The sequence below is a fragment of the Crinia signifera genome, chromosome 6 (genome assembly GCF_055691185.1).
Source record: "Crinia signifera chromosome 6, ASM5569118v1, whole genome shotgun sequence".
Taxonomy (NCBI): Eukaryota; Metazoa; Chordata; class Amphibia; order Anura; family Myobatrachidae; genus Crinia; species Crinia signifera.
In genome coordinates this window covers 113,689,194-113,713,882 of record NC_139222.1, presented here as the reverse complement: position 1 = coordinate 113,713,882, position 24,689 = coordinate 113,689,194, and the positions used below count along the sequence as shown (strand labels likewise).

General features: G+C 43.5%; 1 protein-coding gene across 8 annotated transcripts in view; it reads left to right on the top strand.

Moving 5' to 3' along the window:
• PHACTR3 (phosphatase and actin regulator 3) overlaps positions 1-24,689 on the top strand; it is a 197,357-nt gene that overhangs the window by 167,446 nt on the left and 5,222 nt on the right. For all 8 annotated transcript variants that reach the window (XM_083146832.1, XM_083146840.1, XM_083146834.1 and 5 more), the window contains one exon: positions 22,310-22,365. In XM_083146832.1, the coding sequence (XP_083002958.1) occupies positions 22,310-22,365 (56 nt within the window). The remainder of the gene's footprint in view (positions 1-22,309; positions 22,366-24,689) is intronic.

Here is a 24,689-nt window from a genome sequence, read left to right as displayed (position 1 = left end):
TATTATTTTCATTGCAGATAATTCCAGTCAATCATAGTTATTGACATTTATTGATGTCCAAAAAGCCCGCAGAAGGTGTACAGAGCATAGCACATATATGGAATAAATTTCCATATGGTTGCTAAATTATGTGACCATAATCAATGTGCAGAGCATGTTCTGCTGTATGTGTAACACATACTATGCACATGTTATGTTCATGCAATGTACATAACACATTCTGTGCTTATGTTATGCTCCCTGTGTCAGTGATTGTATTTTTGGAACGTGGAGCTTTATCTGTTACTAGAGAATTCATAACCTAATCACAAAACTCCAATGTTTTATTCCATGGACCATAGCATCATGTACTTGCTTGAATACAAACAGCAAGCTGCTGTATCAAGGGACGCATGGGGAGGGCTCATAATAAATAAGGGAAGCCCCAGTACACAGACTCCTGCATACTGTAGGATACATATCCTGCCTAACAACAGCATCCCTGCCTCCTGCCTGTTACAGGGAGAACCCTGGGTTCAGCCAATCAGAAGACTCTCATTACTGACAGACGGTTTAACTCTTTTACTGCAGGAACTCTGCCTATATCCAAATAGACCACTCTAGACACATGTACTGCTGCATAAAGGCTATACGCACACATTTTCAACGGATGAAGTGATTAATAGAATATGGTAATATATATTTGTCACATAACTTCACATCTGTTTATATGTCACATGTCTCTTATGGGGCATATAATCCAAATAAAATTGAAACCTAATCTAACTAGAACGCATTCGATTTCAATTTGATCCTGATGAATTAAAACATAGACTGTACAAGACTATATAGTACAGATCTGCACTATATAGTCCAAAGGCCCCCATACATTAGGCCGACTTGTCCGAAGGTGAAGGGAGTCAGGTTGCAATAAAATAATAAAAAAAAATCCATACAAATGAATGGGCAGCCACTGATTGGATGAGAGAGCTCCACTATCAGAGTCCTTCCGCATCAGATGCGATACATTGTTGGTGCTAAAAAGCACCCACTATATGCCGCTGATGGGACCGTGCATCAGATCGGATGCCGATGTCTCCATGTCCGTCGTGATCGGTGCATTTCGTACTAGTGTATGGGGGTCTTTAATCAACTGTGTACACCGCGCCATGCGGTTCGATCGGGATTGAATAGAAAGCAAATAGCACCGTGTGTACACTTCTTTACTTAATACCAGGGTTGGCTACCCTTCCTGGAATGGCCGGGATTCTACTGAAAATGGGCAACCCTCCCAGATACCCAGACCCCCGACATCCCCCCCGGAAGCGTTAATGTCGTGGATTCACGGGGAGGGGGCCTCAAAGACCCACGATTTGCATGACTGGGGGCTTGATGACGTCTACATGAGGCCCCGCCCACCGAAAGTGCTGCTGAAAGTCTCCTCTGCGGGCTTCTCCCGGAGAGACTTTAATAGTAGGCAACCCTGCTTTATGCTATCTGCCTACATGCTGCTTTGAATATAAATTCATATAATCTTTCTCATAATATTATCCATTTCATATTTATTGTTTTCTTTCATTTATAAGTAGTAGTAATAAGTAGTAGTAGTACGTTTATTTATAAGGCGCCGCAAAGTGTCCGCAGCGCCGTACATAGCAAACAAAAAACAAATTACAAGGTAACGTACAGGGTGTGTTGAAAAATACAGCATAAATAGGGGTATAGCTGGTAGAACTAAAATCAGCATCAGTTCAGAAGTAGGTGTCGAAATTGTCGGGGAGACTTAAGATGAAGTAGAGGAAGGGAAGAACAGGACAGGAGGACAGGTGAGGTAAAGAGGTAGGGGTGAGTACGTGAGGAAGGAGGGCCCTACTCATAAGAGTTAACATACTAAAAGGAGGTGGGTGGACGAACGAAAAACAATAGGATAAGTAGGAACGGATGGGAACGGAGGCAGGATAGGAGGATCAAAAGAGGTTAGGAGGAGGGATAGGCTAGTCGAAAAAAGTGGGTTTTGAGGGAGCGCTTGAAGGAGGTAAGGGAATCAGAAAGCCTGATGGGTGCATGAGATAACATCTTATAATTTGACGGGAACATGCTAAAACAAAAATTACACCCAATGACCTATAATACTGTAGAAGTAATAGATTGCTATAGTCTGTGATTTGGGGACCGCTTGATACATAAGGTTCTCCAATCTACAGTATCTCACGTCTATCTATATCTTTCTCATACTGTATGTATCTAGTGTTTATATCTATGTCACTAACATCTGATATGTATTTCACATCTGTGTACTGTATCTATAACTTGGTAAAACCATGTAGCACTGCAGGCAGATGTAACTGATATGTATCAAAGGGCCGACAGTGTCTAGACAGAATGTAGGTCAGCACCAAAAAGTCAACAGCATAAGGTCGACATTGACAAAAGGTCAACAGAAGCAAAAGTTTGACAGATAAAAGTTGAAACAAAAGTTCTCCATGAGTACCACATACTCTTGCATGGCTCAAAAAATGTATGTCGACCATACCTTTTGGCATTGACTGTCTATCAGGACACTGCCGACCTTTCATCTGGTTACTGACGTAAAGAGCAGAGAGATTTAGATTTGGAAGTCGTGTGTCCTATCAGGAATCTAGATTGCAGTGTACAAATCTGTTCTGCATTTGTGGACTGCATGCAAAAACAGCAAATATTTACCCTGCATGCAAAAAAAGTATGCACTTGCACCCCTTACACAGCAACATGGTTTGTTTGGGTGCAGTTACTTGTTCTTTACGTTTTCCCAACTCCGAATCAGGCCCATATACTACGGGCTGTGCGCATTCTATCGATGATCGGCTGCTGTGCCAAAAGCAGGCATACTTGGGTTTATGGGGGGGGGGGTTTATGTGCATGATTTTCTAAATTTTGCTAGAACGTAAATTAAATAGAAATTTTGGGGCTAAAACCATGTTTACTGTATGTAACGAATTAATTTAATTATTTTTGTTTGTACCAATCAGAATTTACTACAGTTGATGTTATGCTGGAAGGGGAGGAGGGTCTGGATGTTTAATATTTACATTTTAAGGAGGAATAGTTTTGTGATATATTAAGACAATATATTCTGCAATTTCCATGACCACTTAATCAGTACTGTATGTCAAAGTGGCCTGGATCCAGAAGGCAATACAGAGTCTTGAAAATGGGAATGTTCCATATAAGCACAGACAGAGGCAATGTCCAAACTGAAACCAGTTAGAACTGAAACCTGAAATGGTTAAGAATGCAGGCACTAGTGGTTGTGACATCACTTAAGGTGTGTACACACAGTGCGATTTTGGTTTACAATTTTAACTAAATAGTCAAAATCATATGTAGAAAGTTAGCCAAAATCTCAGTCTTTCCCCCTCATATGATACTAATGTGTGGCCCCGTTAGGTTGGTATTGCATGGATAGACTGCGCAGACAAGGCAATATTGACTATTTCGCCTGCAACATTTTGGCAATAGGCCAAATAGCACAGTCATAATTGCAAGTGAAGATTGTGCGGTTCTGGGCTCTGGGGAGTTCAAGGGAAATCGTATAGTCAAAATCGTCCATAGCCAAAATCACACTGTGTGCATACAACCTTACCAAGTATAGATCATTGGATAGACCGCAAGTAGTACGACATGACTGAAGGTCGACAGGGTCATTTGCTCTACAGTCAAAAAGTCGACATGGGGGCTTTCACTGTTTTTTTGGTACTTGTTTCCTAGCACGGCGCCCAATTTTTTCATCTTATGGCCTCTTATGCCATATAGCCGCATACGATGCATGTGATGCAATACGATTTTTTATTGTATAAGCACCCTAATGGGTGCTTACAATTAATGCACCCCCACTATCAATGCGAACCCGAAGCGTGGCAAGCGCAGTGAGCCCGCGAGGGGCGGCGGTACGCTATCCACGTCGGCGTGGAGTTCATTTTAGATAGTGTGGCGAGCCCCAAGCATGGCGAGGGGACGCGTATTACTTTACATGTATTCCACATCCCCTTGCGGGGCTCGCTGCGCTCGCCACACTATCTAAAATCAACTCCACGCCGACGTGGATAGTGGGGGTATGAAAAGGTCGGAGGACGCGTACCGCCGCCCCTCGCCGGCTCGCTGCGCAAGCCACGCTTCGGGTTGGCGTTGATAGTGGGGGGGGGGGGGGGGCATTTAACATTGTAAGGACCCATCTGGGTGGTTGTACAATAAAAAATCATATACATGCCATACAATTCTTTATTGTACAACATCGCGTCCCATACCATATTTAGTCTTATGGTGTACAATGCGATGGGCGCCGTGCTAGGAAACAACTACCGTTTTTTTTTTGTCCCGAAAGTCGGCAGTCGACATGGACACTAAAAAAAGTGCACCACGTCCCCTCACAAGGCTCGCTATGCTCGGCACACTATTTTATTATCCCACCACATCCTAGTGGATGTCGGCAAAAAATAGTGAAAATCCCCATGTCGACCTTTTGACTGTTGACCTTCCCCATGTCGACCTAGTTGTTGTAGACCTAGCGACCGTATCCCAACTTTACCCATGACTGCAAATCACCCCTCCCCCCCCTTATATAAAATGATAGCCTTAACCCAGGGGTGTCCAAACTTTTTGCGACGAGGGCCAGATTTGGTGAAGTGTAAATGTGTGGGGGCTGACCATTCAGCCTGAAATTCTTTGAATCATTAATCACATCAGAATGGTCCCCCACTCTGCCCCCATTCACTCTATGTCCCCCAGCCTGCCCCTTCACTGTATTTCCCCCACTCTGCCCCCATTCACTCTATGTCCCCCAGCCTGCCCCTTCACTGTATTTCCCCCAGCCTGGCCCCATTCACTCTATGTTCCCCACTTTGCACCCATTCATTCTGTCCCCCAGCCTGCCCCCCTTCTCTTAATGTCCATCAGTGCCTCCACTCATTGTATGTCCCCAAGCCTGACCCTCCTTCACTGTATGTCCCCCAGCCTGCCCCCCCTTCTCTGAATGGCCATCACTGCCCCCATTCACTGTATGTCCCCCAGCCTGACCCTCCTTCACTGTATGTCCCCCACTCTGCCCCCATTGACTGTATGTCCCCCTGCCTGCCCCCTTCCTTCTCTGTATGTTTCACAGCCCCTTGTGTGAGCCAGAGGAAGGAGAGGCAAAGCAGGCACTGCAAGGACAGGAGATGCTTGGGCTCCCACTGCTGCCCTCCTCCACTCTGCATGTTACGGGAGCAAGCTTCCCCCTCGCTGCCCCCCTCCCCAAAACACTGATGTCACTGCAATTGTGGAGTAGGGTGATATTCGATTGCAGCAGCAGGGGTAGGACGCCAAACACATCTGACTGTGGCAGCCGGCACCTCCTCACTGCAGCAGACAGCAAGGTAAAGGGCCCCACCTTTAGTGTCCTGTGCTTCCCACATCTGAGGCTCTGCCTGCTTCCAGCTGGAGGCCGTTTGAAATGACAGCACGGGCCGCGTTTGGCCCCCGGGCCTGACTTTGGACACGCCTGCCTTAAACTCACCAGTTGTGTACGCAGCTAAACCCCAAAATGCATGCTGCATTGTGACTTTAAATCAACAGTAGACGACTTCCGGTTCCGGGTTTGATGGGTGAGGACGCAGCGTGCTGAGCTCCCCAGCCGCCCCAGCCAGCGCTCCACTCCCCGCACGGAACCCGGGCACCCACCGGCAGACGCTCCCAGGAACTCCCTGCAGCCGATGAAGAGATTCCTCTCTCCCTCGCCCGCTGGAAAGCCCAGACGCCAGCCTTCTCTCCCACCGCGAGTTCAGCCCAAGATGGCCGCCGGCTCACATTCACAAGCGCAGCCAGCGCAGTCAGCGTTCCAGCTTCAGCCACAATTGCTGCCACAGCCTCAGAGCACACAAGTAAGTGGGGATGAGACACTTATACCCCAAACGCAGCCTGACTTGTTCACCCCCTCTCCTCCCTTATCCCAGGCTGCAGCCCTGACATACACAGACATGGTGCGGGCAATACAAGATACTATTAACCCCATCCTGAACGCTCACGCTGCTAAGCTGCAGCAGTCCGTCCAGGACATTAAATCACAGCTAAAGCAGATTACCAAAAAGGTCAACACAAATGAGGCACATTTGGGAGAAGCCTTCCAGGACATTCACACACTAAAGGCTACCACTGAGTCCCTTCAGAAGTCTGCTTATGCAGTGCAAAATAAGCTCGACGATTTGGAAAATCGCTCGAGAAGGAACAATTTGCGTATCATTGGCCTCCCTGAAACGATCAAAGGTCCAGAATTATACTCCTTTATTTCACACACCCTGCCAGAATTGCTACTGGTGGCAGACTCATGTGCGGGCATGATAGTAGAAAGAGCCCACAGGCTGGGGCCGATCCGGGAAGATTATTCCAACAGACCTCGGGCAGTAATATTTAAGTGTCTCAATTACCAACACAAGGAGGCGCTATGGTCAGCCTTTAAACAAAATAGGACCCTGCAATGGAATGGAAACAAGTTGCTTATCTTCCAAGATTTCTCAGCAGAGGTGACAAGAGCGAGAAAAGAGTTTTCACCATTATGCACCAGACTGGTAAAAAGCCATACTAAGTTTGCCCTGCTTTACCCCGCCAAACTGCGAGTCTTTTCTGGCTCGTCCTACAAAGAATTCAGTACTGTGCAGGACGCGGAGGACTTCTTAATGGAACAAGCACAGGCCTCCTTTTCCCCAGCGCCCCCAGATAAGTAGTTCAGAAAGCATACCCTAGGTCCCCGACAGGACTTTGTTGAACCTACATTACTACGGCTTAATTATCTCAATTGTTTTGTATGCCATGGAATATTTTGGATGTGTTTTGGAGAGGTGAGACTGAGACTTTGCCACTTGCGGGGAGAGAACTCGCGCACATCTTTACCTGAACTAACAGGAACTGATCCTCATGCTGTCTGACTTTTCCCCAACACCCCCCCCCCCCCACCCCAGATAGCAGGATATATCATACCCCATTGCGGGGAAAGCAAGGCTCAATATTCCTTCCAGTTGTGTCTCCTATGTGATATGAAAACCTGACCAAGCGAAGTGGTTGACTGGGTGGGAGGCGTGGGACCCCCCCAGCGGGACTTAATGACTCCAAAGCTACTGCGGTCTGATTGCCACAATTGTTTCCCCACTCTGGAATATCTGAGATATATTTGGGGGAGGTGAGACTGAGACATTGCAAATTGTGGGGAAAAGCTCACAACCTTCTCTGTCTGAACTGACAGGAGCCAGTCCTCGTACTGGATAACTCCTGACCCGGCACCCTGCCCCCCCCCCTCCCCTGTTATTGAAATTATCCATACTCCTTTGAGGAAAATCGAAATTAATATTGTTTATATTGCTGTCTTGTTTCTTTTACGAGAAGCTAAGCCAATGTTGTTGTTAACTATGTTCAATAGAATGTAGGTAGTTTAATAAGTTATTTAACGAGTTGTGGAGCATTGCCACATTAAGAGGTTGCAGACGGCGCCTCATATTGTTTCACAGGCTGGGGCGAGCCTGAAAGCTTTAGCGCACTTTATGCCCTGATCTTGAAAACACGGAACCCAGTGGCCAGTTCTGCCCCTGGGCTCCCGAAGGTCCTTGTGTAACTCTGTTGCACAGTACGTTTTTGGAGGACCAGAGGGGCCAGGAAAATATACCTATGCAATATCATTTCATACTCTTGATCCACGCGGCTTTAACCGCGGGACTCCTGGCCCACTGGTTCCCCATGCCCACCCCCTCCCTCCCCTTTCTTTCCTTCATGTTTTACCCTTATATGTACTTTACTATTGTAGCCAAAGATTATTTACTGGATATCATAGTGCTAGATCTGTCGATGACCGTATGCTGTGATAATGATCCGCCGGGCTGCTACGCTCGTCTAATTAGAAATGGTTGATTTAAAAATTGTCACGTTGAATGTTGGTGGCTTCCACATCCCCTCTAAACGTAAAAAAATCCTGCTATATCTTCATAAATTAAAAGCAGACATTGCATTCTTGCAAGAGACGCACTTAACCCCCTCTGAAACCCTGAAATTGAACACCCTGTGGTGGTCGCTGATGGCGGCCTCACCATACAACTCAAAATCCAGAGGGGTTGCTATTCTAGTAAAGAAGCAGGCAATCACACAGATTCATTCTACACTTACAGATCCTGATGGGAGATGGGTGTTAGTGGACGCCACTGTACAGTCAACAAGATATACTCTCTGTAATGTCTACGCCCCCAATGCATTTTCTAGGCCCTTTTTTCGTAACCTAGTTACGGTATTAACCCCCTATATTGATACTTCAATTGTGCTAGCTGGTGATTTTAACACTGTGGTATCTAATGTGCTTGACAGAGAATCTTCTGCCCCCTCCAGGAGACCCCCCTCGAAGCGAGGGCTACAATACCTAATGTCTAGCCTCCACCTGACTAATGTGTGGAGGGCTTGCAACCCAATGGAGAGGGAGTTTACCTGTCTGTCAGCCGCACACAACACTTTGTCACACATTGACTATGTCCTCCTATCTACCAGAGCCTTTCCCCTGGTATGCGGCGCAGAGATTGAGACGATTTCGGTCTCCGATCACGCTGCAAGCTTGATTACCCTACACACTACCCTAGATAGAGGCCTATACATCAACTGGCGATTTCCCAGCCATTTGGCAAACTCCTCTAAATTTCAGTCTCTCCTAGAGTCCACATGGATGGACTACAAGCATAACAACCTCACCATAGAGGCAGACTCAACCCACCTGTTTTGGCAGGCATCTAAACCTGTCCTTAGGGGAGCCATTATATACTATTCACATTTCCGTAAAGACCGAGCCAAATTGTATCTTGATGCCCAAGCCACACTGACAGCCACATACCAGACATACAAGTCTTCCCCCACCTCGATACACAGAGAGGCATACAACCAAGCTAAGATTGTCTTTGATACCCTTCTGTCCAAAATAGAAACCAAGATGTCATTCCAATCCCAGAGTAAATACCACAGATTTGGAGGAAAATCCAATAGATTAATGACTAATCTGCTTAACGGCCAGCACCCCCCTGCTATAGTCATCTCTTTGGCAGACGACAGTGGTACCCTCCAACACCGGGGCCAAGAGATAGCATCCACCTTTTATAAATTTTACACAAAACTATACACCTTAGTCCCACCAGACCAACAACGTAAGGACACATTCTGGTCCACACTCTCACTCCCAGCCTTAGACCCAGAACATACAGATTCATTACTAGCAGATATTACAGAAGAAGACATAACTAGAGCCATTGGCCAACTTAAGCCAGGTAAAGCTCCAGGACCAGATGGACTGACCAGTGAATATTATAAATTATTAGGCCCAAAACTTGCCCCCTCCTTAGCCGCCCTGTTTAACTCTTTATTAAAAGGCGCCCCTCCCCCTCCCTATTTTAACTCAGCTCTCTTAAAAGTTATCCCAAAACCAGGACGTGACCTCACACAACCCGCTTCTTACCGCCCCATTTCTCTTTTGAATACCGATTATAAACTTTACACTAAGATCATTGCCGATAGATTGAAACTACTCCTCCCATCCATAATCCACAAAGATCAGACGGGTTTTATCTGGGGCCGCCACTCAGTGTTAAATGTTAGGAAACTGCTCACGACAATGCAGTGGATACATTCTACAAAATCTCCCGACCCTCACGCCATTCTATCCCTAGATGCCGAAAAGGCCTTCGATATGATCTCTTGGGACCACCTGTTTACCACCTTGCAGAAATTTAATTTTCCAAAGCCATTCATAGACGCTATTAGTAACCTATACGCAAATTCCAAAACCCAAATACTCACAAACAATTACCTATCCTCACCCTTCCAGATCCAGCGTGGCACTCGCCAAGGTTGCCCTCTCTCCCTGCTCCTTTTTGCTCTAGCATTGGAACCCTTGGCGGTTCAACTTAGATCCTCTTCCTCATTCACGGGTATTAAAATACGTCATCTAGAAGTCAAATTAAATATGTTCGCAGACGACATGCTTCTTTTTATCTCGAACCCACCCAAATCTATACCAGCAGCGATGACAATCATAGAGCACTTTGGCTCATTCTCAGGATTTAAAATAAACCAAGATAAATCGCACCTCCTTCCTCTGGCGTGGCCTCCCCTATATGCCAAAACACACCCCAGCATGCTACAATTTACAATATGCACTACTCCAATGAAATACTTGGGAATTATGATTCCGCTACACTTGGACTCACTGTATGTTGCCAATTTTAAGACAATTTTACAGAGTATCGAGAAACTTTTAGACAGGTGGATAACCCTACTCCTCTCATTATATGGGAGGATAACGATTGTTAAGAGTGTCATTTTCCCAAAGATTTCATATATTCTCCAAATGATCCCCTTGACTCTTTCTAAAACAGACCTCACACGTTATAATAAAATGGTCACAAGGTTTATTTGGGCAGCAAAAAAGCCCAGAATGCCTATGTCCAGACTGGTTCTCCCAAAACAAGACGGAGGATTTGCACTCCCCCATGCCCAATCTTTCTCCCAAGCAGCCCTCTTTCGCTACACAACTGACTGGCTTCTTAATAGATCCACATACACAAATGATAACCTGGAAAGGGCACTCTTCCACCCATTCTCACCAGCCGCACTGCTTCATGGACATCAAAAATAACCTATTGTTCAAAGAAACATATAAAATGTGGATATCAATTCATAAAGGTTTTGGTAGAAACCCAGCTAGCACCCCACATATTATCTTCTGGGGTAATCCCAATTTTGCTCCGGGCCTAGAGAACCCGCTGTATCTGGAATGGCACCAGAAGGGAATATCAGCCACTTGCAACGTCTTCGACCCAGGAGGCACAATCATATCGTTTGCGGATCTAGCAACTAAATATCATCTCCCAAACACACAATTTTTCATGTACCTACAGGCACGACATTATGCGCAATCTATTCCCAAGGCTTATGTGACGCCAGTTCACCCTGACCCAGTGCTATCACTCATAGCCCAACATAATATTTTGGGATGCAGGATTAGAAACTTAGACCAAGCCCTGATAGTAATCCCGAAAGATAAACTGCACCAAAACTTGGAAAATAGATGGAAGGTAGACATTCCCACCATCCCACCCCTATCAACAATAATTAAAAAACTCCCCACCTCCCTCAAGTACCTACAATCAGCCTCCCTTCAAGAGACGCACCTCAAATTTCTTAACAGGGCCTTTATTTCACAACAACAACGAAGCCACTTTATCCCAGGAGATTTAGGATTATGCCCAAAGTGCAAAATGAGGGGAGCAGACTATTTTCACAATTTTTGGGGATGCGGATATATAAGAATATTTTGGAGAAAACTAGTTACCTTCTTAAACATAACGTTCACACTGCAGCTAACATACGACCCACTACCATTGCTCTTTCTTTATTTTAGCAATTGGAACTTGGGACCCAATAAAAAAAAGATTATCTCTCTTATTACCCTAATCCTCGTGTTAGCTAAAAGACTAATCCTGGCTCATTGGATAGGAAGAACTTCCCCTTCTTTAGCGGAGTTGAAGAACTCCATTCTCAAGACTCTATTCTTTGAGCGTCAAGCAACATTAACCGATATAGAAAAGGGAGTCTATATCCTGACCCTCAGTGCCGAGGTCCAGACGTCCATACAGAAAGTCTTTGAGAACACTACATGGTTTTTGTTACGGCAGATCACCTAGGATCTTGAATGATAGGCTAGTATGGTAAATTTCTGTTGTCTTGTCTCCCCCTGTCTTGTTTACCTACCCTTCCCCCTCCTTCCCACACACCTTAAATCCTGATAAGATTAGTATTGTAAGTTGTTTTTATACCATGGGGCTTGAACAAGTATAAACCTATGCTTTTGCATAATTTTTGACTGACTTGCAGGTATCTCTGCGCTGGTCGCAGATACCTTCTCCAACTGAACTTTCAGTGATGAAACGGACGGAAAGTAAACACCAAGTCAGCCATATGTGATATTCAATGTTTCTTGCCTTTATTTGATTTGTTGTAATATGCATTGTTTTGAAATACTTTCAAATAAAATGAGTTTAAAAAAAAAAAAATCAACAGTAGACATTGACAGGGACGAATATAGACAGTTATCTAAACACTGTCTGGTATTATTTTAAATATGGTTGTCCTGGTGAGCAGAATCTCTGGATGTGTCTGTTTTATAAAGCAGTACATCGTGAAGGGGCAGGTGCACTCAATGCTTTTATTTGCTGGAATACACAAGGTACAAGGTTACCTCTTGGTGCATGTTTTCTTTGTCTCACCGCTGTTTGTAAACACAATGTACGTGAGCTTTTGCTGAAGAATGAGAAGTCTTTGTGCTGGCTCAGTGTGTCCCTCTGGAGCTCTCTCCTGAAACTGCTGCATATCTGCAGATCTGTAAGCAGTCCAGGGGTCTGTACCAAGCTTTATATTATTACCTGCTCATGTGTATTTGTATAACAAAGTACCAGCAAATGTGGTGTGTGTGGAAGTATGACTTAAGGCCCCCATACACCAGAACGATATTGTACAATCTTGACTGGTTGTACAATGGATTGTGTGCACATCGTGTGCACATAATCGTGCAATACGGGTTCCCGCTGGTTGGAAGATTGGTCCTCTGATCAGACGTGCTGCATCAGTTGGGATTGGGAGCTGATGGGATTGGGAGCTGATTGCATGTGCTTTTAAACACATGCAATCGGTCATTTGACGGCTCATACAATCGGCATAATTTGAGTGGCAGTTTTCAGGCAGCTTAGGAGCATACAATCGATTTTGAGATGACTGGTCATATGCAGAAGCTGGATTGTATGACGGATTGTGAGTACATTGTGTGTCCAAAAACCACCAAGGACTGCCGGGGAGTTGAAGGGAAGGTTGGACGCAATCATGATTGTAATGGTGTGTACACACGGTGAGATTTCACTTACTATTTGACCCCTATTCGATCTTGATCTAGATATGGGTTGGTTACAGTGTTCACATTTGATTTTTGACTATATAGTACAGATCTTATATTACAGTGATCTTGCCTGCCAAAACTATTTTAGTGCATATCTCACGGTGTGTACCCTCTATTAGACAGGTCTTTCTGATGTATGGCCATCTGGCATGTAAGTTGTTACACAGCATGCATATTTATGGGTCATACAGTATACTGGCCCCTGGTCTGCTACCACGCTGTGCAAGGATTTCTGGAAAACATTGGACCCCCAAAGGAAAGAAAGCACACACACTCAAGGCAAAATGCATTAGCTGCGAGCCTTGCTGTTTGGGGAATTCTCGCCATCCTCTGACAGTGAGTATTGCACCGGAACGTAGAATAGGTTGAGCGGCTGGCGCGGGGGTTAAACAGTGAGGATCCCTTGATTTTGGCGATCCCCGCTGTTTAACCCCCTTGCCGACCGCATTGAATATGGTCCTATACGCACATAATATTATAGTATAATATTATACAGCACATATTTTTTGACGCGACATGCGACCAGCATGTCTGCACATCACATTGGGGAACCATTCAACGTGCATGCATTCCTTAGATTTATTGCACAGATGTGGTCGAAATCGAAGGATTGTATGCAATATTGCCCTAGTGTATTGTATGGACAGCGTTACACATCGAACCCCAAATGGGCTGTCAGACAGCTGCAGAGCTAGTTGCAGTTGCTCCTGAAAGTCCAGACATGCCTCCCACCAGAGAGCCCAGACAGAACAGTGAGTGCCTCCATCCACAGAGGCCAGACCAGTGGGTTTGAACTTGGTTTCACTCCCTTCCTCATCCATAGCCAGAGCCCTCAGAAGTACTGTAAAAAGCACCTCTGCTCCACAAAGAATCTGCCTTAGTATTAGTGATTCATTCTTGGAGTCATGCATCAGAGCGGGGGTGGACATGCCACTTCACCATGAGTAGAGTGGTGTCCAGCCAGGGCCGCATCAAAGCCATGTGGAAGAGCCCAGTGCATGCCCTGACCAGGTTGCAAGAATGTGGGGCTGGTGTTTGGGAGCCGGCCTATACAGGTTCATGTCCTTTTTGAGCAGCCCTGCAATGGGCACACTAATTGTTTGTACACCAAGGCCCCTAACCAAACACTGACACCATGTTTCTCAATGTGTCTTTTGACAAAGGCAGATGGGGAAAGTCTTTTCTATAAATCACAAATATAATTTTTATTTAAATTGTAAATTGGTTTATGGTAAATTGGTGCATGGTTGCATACATGCGCATTGCCCCTGTGCGAACGCATATGCACTAACGAACGGACCTGAATTAGGTTCCTAGTGTGACCATCACCTGGAAAGGGCCAATAATCAGAACTTGTCCTGGCACATTTCATTTGCAAAATGATCTTTCAGCCCAGAAATCAGTGGAAAGCCGCTCTCATACTAATTGGCTGTTGTCGAAGACAGTGAAGGGTTGTCACGTGTGTGCTGTATGAGGAAGCAGAAGTACGCACATATCCAGACGTGTCAATTCTTCTTTGAATTTGTGGATTTCCATAAATAACCTTTTTTTCCTAAAGATAATAAGCTACGCTACAAATAAAATGACTTGTTACGTAAGACAAATATAGATCTGCGACTCATGAAGCGTACAATAATTATATATAACTTTTTTCTTTAAATAGTGTAAAATTGTCAAAATATGACGCCTACTGTAAATATTTTAGACACTTTCACAGAGCTTTATTGAGCCTTATATCCTATACAGATGCTTCTGACGGCCTGTCACAGGACTCTGATCTCTGTTACAGGTATCTAATAATTTATCATTCATCTCAGAGCTTATCAGGTTCTCACCCTTATCAAATGGCTTTTTCTCTAGTCATTACTCAGCTATATGATTTTCAGGGACTCCCCTTCTGCAACTAATGCACAACCTTATTTTGGCTGACTTAAACATGTAGAGCAGGGCTGGGAAACACAGGCCCTCCAGATGTTAGTGAACTACACATCCCAGGATGCTTTGCATTAGTTTTGCTATGTGGCCATGCTGAAAGTTATGCAAGGCATGCTGGGATGTGTAGTTCATCAACATCTGGAGGGCCGGTGTTGCCCAGCCCTGATGTAGAGGAAACTTTTTTTTGGGCAATCCTTTAAGAAATACTACCCAAAAAAGTCTTTCGTGTTCGCAGCCCCGGTTTAGCATGTAAATGGTGCTAATTTCAGGGATTTTGTTTCACGTAAATGCAGGTGAAACTAAATCCCCGATAAGTGTTGTCTCAAGTCGGCTTTCCAGAGTTAATTGGATAGCTCTGGGCTTATAGGATATAGACAGTCCAATACTTCTATGAATTTCTCTAATGACATATGTAGAAGGAGGTTGCTCCCATGCAACAGCAGCGGTGGCGGCAATGAAACCTAAGTTGGGTACACACTAAGCGATATATAGTAGCGAGCAAACGCCCAATATATTGTGAGCCCATCAACATGTGTGTATGTGTACCCCCAATATGTCTGTGAACAACATTGTACAGACATATCGCATCAACTGTGCATTACAGGCAATGGCAGATATATTGACACACCTGGCTGTGTGTACGGCGTTCTGCCGACTGCCCACACACTTGCTGATGTAACAACTGGAAGGCAAATTCAAATGGCTGCCTAGCTACATTTCCTGACTGACACATTGAGCATCAGACTGCTATGTGTGTATATTTACAGTACCTGGATCAGCTAAACAGTCATGACGGTCAGCCTTAAGGGGTTATTCAGACCTGGGAATTTGCAGCTTGAGTGATTATCGAATGGCTGCACATGCGTACAGTATGCAGTGCACATGTGATAACCGTCCATCCGAAAGCTCACACACCCTGTTGGCATTTGGGGGTGTGCCACCAGTGTTTTATGGGAGTGCGTTCTGGCTCACTCATCACCGCGGGCAGGGGAAAAGTCATTCCATTGACTGATTTCCCCCTGAATTTCGGCCGTGTAAAGGGTGGGGGAGTTAGTTTGGGGGGGAAGCTGCTATCTCGCTGGGCTCCGGAGACTTGCAGCCCATCGAGCAGGTCCGAATCAGGCCCCTAGTCTCATGAATGAGATTTTAAACCCATCTTAAATCTTGAGATAAACTCTGCTGCACTGACAGTCTGGCAATGAATCAGTGTGCTGTTTTGCTACCAGATTGTGTGGCCCAATTTTCTCACCCTCCATGCTCAGAACAGATACATACTAATACATATAAATATAGTATTTTTATATCTGGCTTCCCTGAATATGCTCTGATATAAGCCATAAAATAAATGATATTACATGCCTTAATTGGCCCTGTATGTTTTTTAGGGGTCTGTTTATCAGCAAATACTCTGAAATAGAACATGTCTTAATAGGGCACATTGTAGCAGGGGCGGTTAAGCAGAGGAGGTTCACCCATCTTTTGCCAGAGCATTTGCCAAGTAGACACCGGTTAGGGCAGTTTTCTGGGAAAATGGTGGCAGTACCATACTCCTGATAAATTCTGCATGACCAGAGGAGAGTCAAGTATAGCTAATGGGTGCTGGCAAGGGCCCAAAGATATAAAGCCACAATCCTTATGGTCACAACACATCAGTGAGACTTGCCACGAGTGATGTGCCACTATAGTAATTTTTTTTTGGTGTCTGTTGACCTAAATCGACATGGACACCATACAAGGGGTTCGGTATGATTTACCTACAATCAAAATCCCGACGGTTAGAATACCGACAGCAATTGACCGACGGTCAAAATACCTACATCTACAATATAGACAGGTCAAAAATTAGGCACGTTTTTCATATTATTTTGGGTCTGTATGTTGACATAGGTCGACATGAACCCCGTGCTTCGGGCACAGTGCCTCGCTGCTCTCGGCACACTATTATATTCCACCTCTGTCCACTGGGATGGTAAAGTATGCACAAGTCGGTCTCAATTTAAAAAAATCATTTTGGTATTTTAACTGTCGGGCAATGGTTGTCGGTATTTTGATTGTAGGTAAATCTGTGTGGGCCCTCACAATATTGTTGTCCAGGGCCCCCACAGACCTTAATCCGCCCCTGAACCTACTGTATGTTCATCTTTCTCATGTGGCAACCTTTTGCCTGCTGACCAATAGACCTATTGACTGTCGACCGCATACCAGTGATGGACTGGGGATATTATACAGCGGTGGCATTTTATTGTGCGCCTCACAGCATGCTTCCATCTTTCTTTGCCGGACGGTCAAGCCAAGTATGCTGAGCTGCTCGGCGGGCCCCTGTTTCTCTGATTGGCTTCTTCTGGGTTTGGACCTGGACACGTTTGTGCAATGGAAAGTTATTGTGATGGGTATAAGGAAAAGGTCCATCCCAGTGCATAGTTACCCCTGTCTGGCTGAATAACTCCATAGAGATAAGTGGGGTAACGCCATCTCCTGAAAGTGTTACTTGACAAGCTCCAAGACCTTTAAGTTTTCTTAGCTTATTGAATGTCACTACTGCATTGTCCCTATACATTTTATGTAGGCAGCAGTAATAATGTGAGGTGTGTGTCTGCGATATCTCCTGAGTTAGATTTTATCAAACAGCCACAGTGCTGCGGAAATGGGTGTTTCTGCATTACCTATGTGGCCAAAGTGCTTGATTAAATAGATCCCTTCGTACCTGCATTTATTTTATACATAGCTTCAGTTTTACTCCTCAATGACTGGTATCCATGTATCATCAGCATTTTCCCATGATCAGCATCTGCTCAGACAACTCTCACATCAGCAGTATTTGCAAAGGCAACCATATGTCATGCATCAGAAGCTGGATGTTCTCTGTACAGCAAGAGGACACTATATGGAAAACTAACATCCCAGGGGCAAACACAGGATTTCTAGATGGGGTTTTCCAAATGCTTACATTTAGAGCGAGTGCAGCACAAAATAAGTAAATAACTAGCTTCATACAAAGTGCGCTGTATATAATACTATAGACATATACTGTACAGGACCAGTGATGACGGCAATCTATCAGATGAAGAAGTAGGGCATAAGCTGAATTTGGATATAGGCATCATTGAAAAATAGAAGTCCCCTGCTCTGTGGAGCATTGGAGCAAATCTGGGAGTCTGTGGGAATGGCAGAACATTCTAGCACCCATCCTGGCCAATATGTACATATTGGTCTCTTTATATATACACTGGTTAGTGTACGTAATAGGGTATTGATATTTAATATTACTGATTAATAAAATCAGTGTTTTCTAAAAATCGGTACTCTGGAACCTTTGACAGTACATGTTTTCCAGATTTCCTAGAAGGTCCACAGATGTATGTAGTGAAAATATTTATATACTTCTGCTATTGCAGTCATTATTTCAGTCCCTCGGGAATGGGGTTCTGATCAACACTGTACTAGTCATCGTTATGTGGGCAGTGTGTATTAGGTTTACATGGATAGTAAATAATGCAGATGTTGAATAAACGTGTGTCGACTATTTTCACGAGTACTGGCGACTGTTCATCCGCTGTACCGGTCAACCTTTACATTGTTGATCTATCATCTGGATACCATGTATCCCTATAAGTAACAAAGCATCGTATGGAGATTGCAGTATAAACATTAACCTACTTTGTATTTGGGGAGTTTTTTTTATTTATTTTTTTGTGATCAGATTTTAAAAGAGGTTTTCCTTTGCCCACATTTTTCAATAAACCATAAGGGTGTGACCTCCCTACCTAATATTTCTATTGCCTGAAATGGTTTCTTGTGTGAATAGATTCCCTGACACAGTTCTTGTTTTGCTCTCTTAATCTATAGTGTCTGAGGTTCCCATGGTAACATCATAGATTGCAATCGGCTCAAGGGGACAACCATGTTAATCCATGCTGCTCTTAATATCACAGATCGTATCTAGGGAAATGATCTAACCACCTCTCCATAAAATGATAAAGAAAACTGGTTGTAAATGTTTAAGTCCTTCCCTTTAACAACGAACTATATTTTTGAGTTTAGAATGTCTATAAATCAAACAAAACAAAAAAATAATGAAAGAAGCATGCTGCTGGATGGTTTTATCCTGAAATCTTAGTTGTCTGGGGTCTAGAGGTACCCCTTCATATAGTCATATTTCTACTGATTGCTATTGTTACAAAGATGTTATAGATAAGGCATCCATGTATAAGTGTAAGTACCGAGTGCAGGCACCCTCCCCCTGCATAGGAATACTCCCAGATACGAGTGCAGTCACGACGCTTTAATCTTCAGCTTTCCACATGCTTTTACTGAAAGATTTGTGATCGTATAAAATTTTCTGCTGGTGTGGGGAAAAGAAATAAGCGTTTATGGCTCAGATGTTTTGATACAAATTTAAATATAAAAATCACTGAATACACATTTGACATAATTCAGGAGGATTATAAAGCATTAGCATACCCAGGTAGTAGCATTGCTGTGAATAATCCTGCTAATATAGATATATAGTCAGTAGTAACTCTCTACCAGAGGGTTTGATTTTTAAGGAGAATATTAGATTGAAAAATGACACAACCCCTTGCGATTGGGAGGGGCAGGACAAGGGGGCCTGGTCACAGTACAGTAAGGGTATACTGTACCTTGCTGTCTACAAAACAGACATATATGTGCCGGTCAGGAAATAGGTACTTGCCCCCTGGTGCAAATCCCATATAGTTACAATGGCTCTGGGATATTACTGCAGTACTTGTTTCCTAGCACGGTGCCCACGAGCGCAGCGAGCCCCGCTAGGGGACACGTATTACTTTACATGTATTCCGCATCCGCTCGCCACGCTTCGGGATCAGTGGCTCGCCACACTATATGAAATCAACTCCATGCCGACGTGGATAGTGGGGGTATGAAAAGGTCGGAGGACGCGTACCGCTACGCTTCGGGTTGGTGTTGATCGTGGGGGTGCTTTTAACATAATAAGCACCCATCACGGTTAATTATCTTATAGGGGGCACTTTTAACATTGAAAAACCCATTAGGGTGCTTATACAATTTTAAATCGCAAACCATTGTATATGCGATACAATGGCATACAATGAGATGGTATACAATTTTAAATTGTATATCATCGCCTGCCATCATGTAACATCGCATCGAATACCATCGTATGCCTTATGGTCTGCGATGGGCGCCGTGCTAGGAAACAAGTACCATTACTGCCAATGGCCATGCTGCATGCTGGGTTACTTTGGTTGATATTTATATTGATAATGTGCGTTCGATAAATGCATCAATGCCTGCAAGCTGTGGTTCAGAGATGCTGCTGGTGGGCGTCTCAATACAAATCCTGCCAGCTGCAATATTTGCAGATTTTTGCACATGCACAGTAGCATTACAGAGGCACAAAATTTAAGGAATCAAGTCACAGAGAGGTCAAAGGGTATTTAAGGATCACTGACTTAAAATAAAGAAGTCATCAGCCTGATGATTAGCAACAGTCGCGACCCCATGCACAGATGGTTGGTACCCACTTTGGTGTCAGGGCTCACAGTTTAAGAACCGCTGCACTATACGATGTGCAAATGATAAGATGTCTTCAAAGATTTCCCTTGAATACCCAAACAAAATATATAGTACATACAGTACACACTGTGCAATCTTGCAGAAGATAGTCGGTGGCCAAATCCAGGAGTATGCAGTCATTGACTATATCCTCCAATTGAGCTGCATGTATGGATGGCAGGGAGTTAATGATTTATTATTATGATTGGCATCATAATGAAAAAATGACCATAAACTCACATAGTGTGTTCCTAGCCTAAGACTGGACACACATCAAAATAGTATGCAGTTAACATCCTGGTGAATGGGATGGCAGCATCCCGATTTGAGGTCAAAAGACTTAAGCGGGAATCCCGACATTAATGAGGATGCCCATGCCAGAATCCCGAATGTCAACATCCCAAAAGTAAAGCTGGGTACACACTGTGATTCGCTAACCAGCAGTGATCATGGATGAACCATCTAGCACTTAAACACTGAACAATATAGGTAATGATATCATTCAGTGATGTCACTCGGCTCCCCGCTATACATGCGGTTGTTTAGGATATAGGCAGATGTGACTGCATGTTCAGACGACGGGGTATTCGTACAGGACCCCTGTCAGGATTCCCTCTATCGGACTACAGTCATCGGTATTCTGACTGCTGGCATCCCGTCCACCAGTCATCCGTATGTATTCAGAATGATGTGTACCCGGCAAATCCGCTGGAATGCCATATTGCACCATGCGTACATGCTGTACGATGCAGTAATGCGCAATGTAGCATGCTTTTATGCATTTAGCAGTATGGCATTGTACAATATTTTCTTAATTTGATTGTGCAACACAACCAGCCAGAAGATATAAGGACCTGCGGGAGTGTGCAATTGAGGGTACACATGAACTATCTGCACAATTTGTCATTCTAATCAGCCTGGTAATAATAAATCGCTGGTTTCTTTCTGGTGTTTACCCAGCCTGCTAATGTACATCCAGACGCAAGTGTGGAAATATCATGAATGTTGTTTGAGGACTAGCAACAGTTATACAACGCTGCCTGAAACACCCACCTCACTGTGTACATCTCTGCAGTATACTGTAGCACTAGGCTGGAAATACTGTAGAAGCACTGATGCAAGTGCAGCAGCAGCATATGTCCTATAGAGATTCTGTAAAAAAAACTGTTAATCCAAAGATCGCAATGTTGCTTTGTTTCCGTAATCGCTCTGTGCAGTAGAATGTATGCACTGCTATATGATGTGATTTGGGTATAGATACAGTATAGCAGGTTTCTAGTATTTCATAAAATATACAAACTATGAAAGTAAAAATATTTAATATACACTTTAGAAAGATTGTAAAGCAGTAATGAAATATACTGTGCTAATTGATAAACAATAAAAATAATCAGTTAGGTTTTCCTGAATGTGAATTATATTTAGTCAGTAAATGGATTAATTATACTAACCTGAAAAGTCAGATTTTGAATACTGTGAAGAAGACGCTTTGTGCTGTGTGTGACTTTTGTATGTACAGTACAGTGAAGGGAGGGGGAGTAATAGTAGGGGAAAGCCTCATCTGTTATGTGTACAGCTTGTGGATTGGTTAGGCAGTGCAGGTGGGAGTGCCCGAGTCGCTGTATAGAAGGCTTGCCTGTGTTAGTGCTGGGAACACCACACAGCAGTTTCTGTGCAAGGGGAATCCGAGAGAAGATCTCTGCTCCTGATAACTCGCTGCACCTGTAGCCCAGCCATCACTGTATACTTCTTGCAAGGATTTAGCTATCCAGCAGAACTATTAATTTCTAACAGCTATCCTGTGCATAAAAGGCCTGCATCTACAACCATGGTACAAAACGTGATTCTGGTGTTTTTCCGCAGGCGACTGAGCCAAAGACCAGCTGTAGAAGAACTAGAAAGAAGGAATATTTTAAAACGTGAGTATTTATGTTTTAATGAGCTTTGTTTTGTTGTATAAACCATATTGTATTAACTAAGTCAGTTGTTGACCTGACTCAAGGCCTAGGGAAATTATGGATATCTATGCACCAGTTGCAGTGGTTGGGATATATGGTCAGTGACATAAAGGGTTTGGTAGATTTGTATTAAGAAGGATGTGTTCTGCACTGTCCATCTTATATGGAATCAAAACATACATATGTATGGCATGCATATATCCCTGAACTCCTGGGAACCTCTACTCTAATCAGATGTTTGTAGTATGCAACCCAAACCATCTAAATAGATGTTGTGACCATTTGCTCTATCACGACACCTTAACAGTAATCTTGTATTTAAATTTAATGTATCTATTTAAATTGGTTTTAAAAACCTCAAAGCTTTGCGTAATGCAATAAGTAAAATGTGTGAGATTTATCAAGTGATCTTTCTTTAACCCTTCGAGTGGCAAGTGAATTTGTCAAAATACTGTAGGTGTGAAAATTGGCAGACCTTTCTATTCATCGTAATGACCTGTAATGTTTACCTTATATAGGAAATAAAAAATGTTGAGTCAAAAAAAGATTTTATTTGAATTTATATAACAAAAGTGAGCGACAATGGCATTTTTAGCAGCTATTTTGCACATCTCTCACAGAGATGTTGACACTCATTATGTGTACATCTCTCAGATGTTGGCATTTTTAGCGGATATTTTGCACATCACTCTCAGGTGTTGGTACTCAAAGGGTTAATTAAATTATACAAGCATGGGAATTATTTCCAAATTCTGCACTTGATAATTTCAGATCTCTTCTGAGGCTCCCTCATAGCACCTGTTTAAATGGGGTTCTATTTTTGACAGCTTTCCGTATCCATGTGCCCTATGACCTCTTCTTTCAAACTGAAACTTGTACTAATTCACAATGTCAAGCTATGTATGTAGCATGAAAGCCACATTGCCCCTGCTCTTTCTTGAAAGTGGTATTCCTCTGCTAACACACACAAATGACTTGCTGTGTATTCACACAGGAATCTGGTCTTTGCAGTGTGAAACTCAATACTAATCCAAATGGTATATTAATAATATATAAGTACTTGTTGTGATATAATTCATCAATATTGTAGCATTTACTGCTTCAAGATGAATTGTCATTAAGATGTACAGAAAAGAGGCCTATACTGCTCTACCAATTTTCTTTGTTTGCTATTGGTTCTTTTTAACTTAAAACTTGCAAGTCCTTTGCCATATCACCTACCCCACAGGTTCACAAATGTGGTTCTCGGGGCACCCTGGCAGGCCAGGTTTTAAGCATTACCAACTGTTAGGTTAAATCAAATTGTTAAAAGGTACCAACTGTGTTCAGTCATTGATATAACTGCTTCATACATCTAGCCCCTGTCCCTAACTGGCAAGGTTTTAGTGATAAGGGAGAAGTGATAAAGTGCCTGGTACTTTATCACCGTCCAATCGGCTCCTAACTGTCCCTTTTTATACTCAGCCTGTAACTTTATCACCTGCAAATCGGCCCCTAACTGTTAAGTTACAGGCTGAGTATAAAAAGGGACAGTTAGGAGCTGATTGGCCAGTGATAAAGTACCAGGCACTTTATCACTTCTCATCCCTTATTACTGCTTTATACATCTAACCCAGGGTGGCTTGAGGATTGCATTTTAGAACCTCTGACTTAATAATGTAATAATTAATTCAGTTATTATTAGGTTGATTATGCAGGATAATTATAGCTGGCTTAAAATTCAGACATTGCATAATGTGAGTCAGGGAAAGCTTTAAAAATACAAGGATACACATGCGTGCATAAATACACACGCACGCACGCACACACTCTTGCTGCTTGCTTGTTTTTTCAAACTGACACAATTACCAATGTCTATGCTGCACTGTAAAGTGTATTTCAGGAATGATCCAAGTACTGTACACACATGGTTATTCATTGCTGTGATCTTACAGGTTGTACTGTAGTCAAGCACAGCCAAATCTTAAGCAACAGATTTGATCTGAGTAAATCTGTAAGTGTATGGCCAGCTTACACTACACCTGCTGCCTACATACCTTACTGGCTCAGAATGCTGAGTAGATACAGCGTACCACACGACATACAGCTTTCTAGGCATGTCCACAATAAAAACACAACACAAATCACACTACAGGTTGAGTATCCCTTATCCAAAATGCTCGGGACCAGGAGAATTTTGGATAACGGATTATTCCGTATTTCGGAATATTTTAATATTTCAATGATGTATTTTGAAGTATCTTGCATTTATGCTGTATAAACACATAATATACACACAAATATAT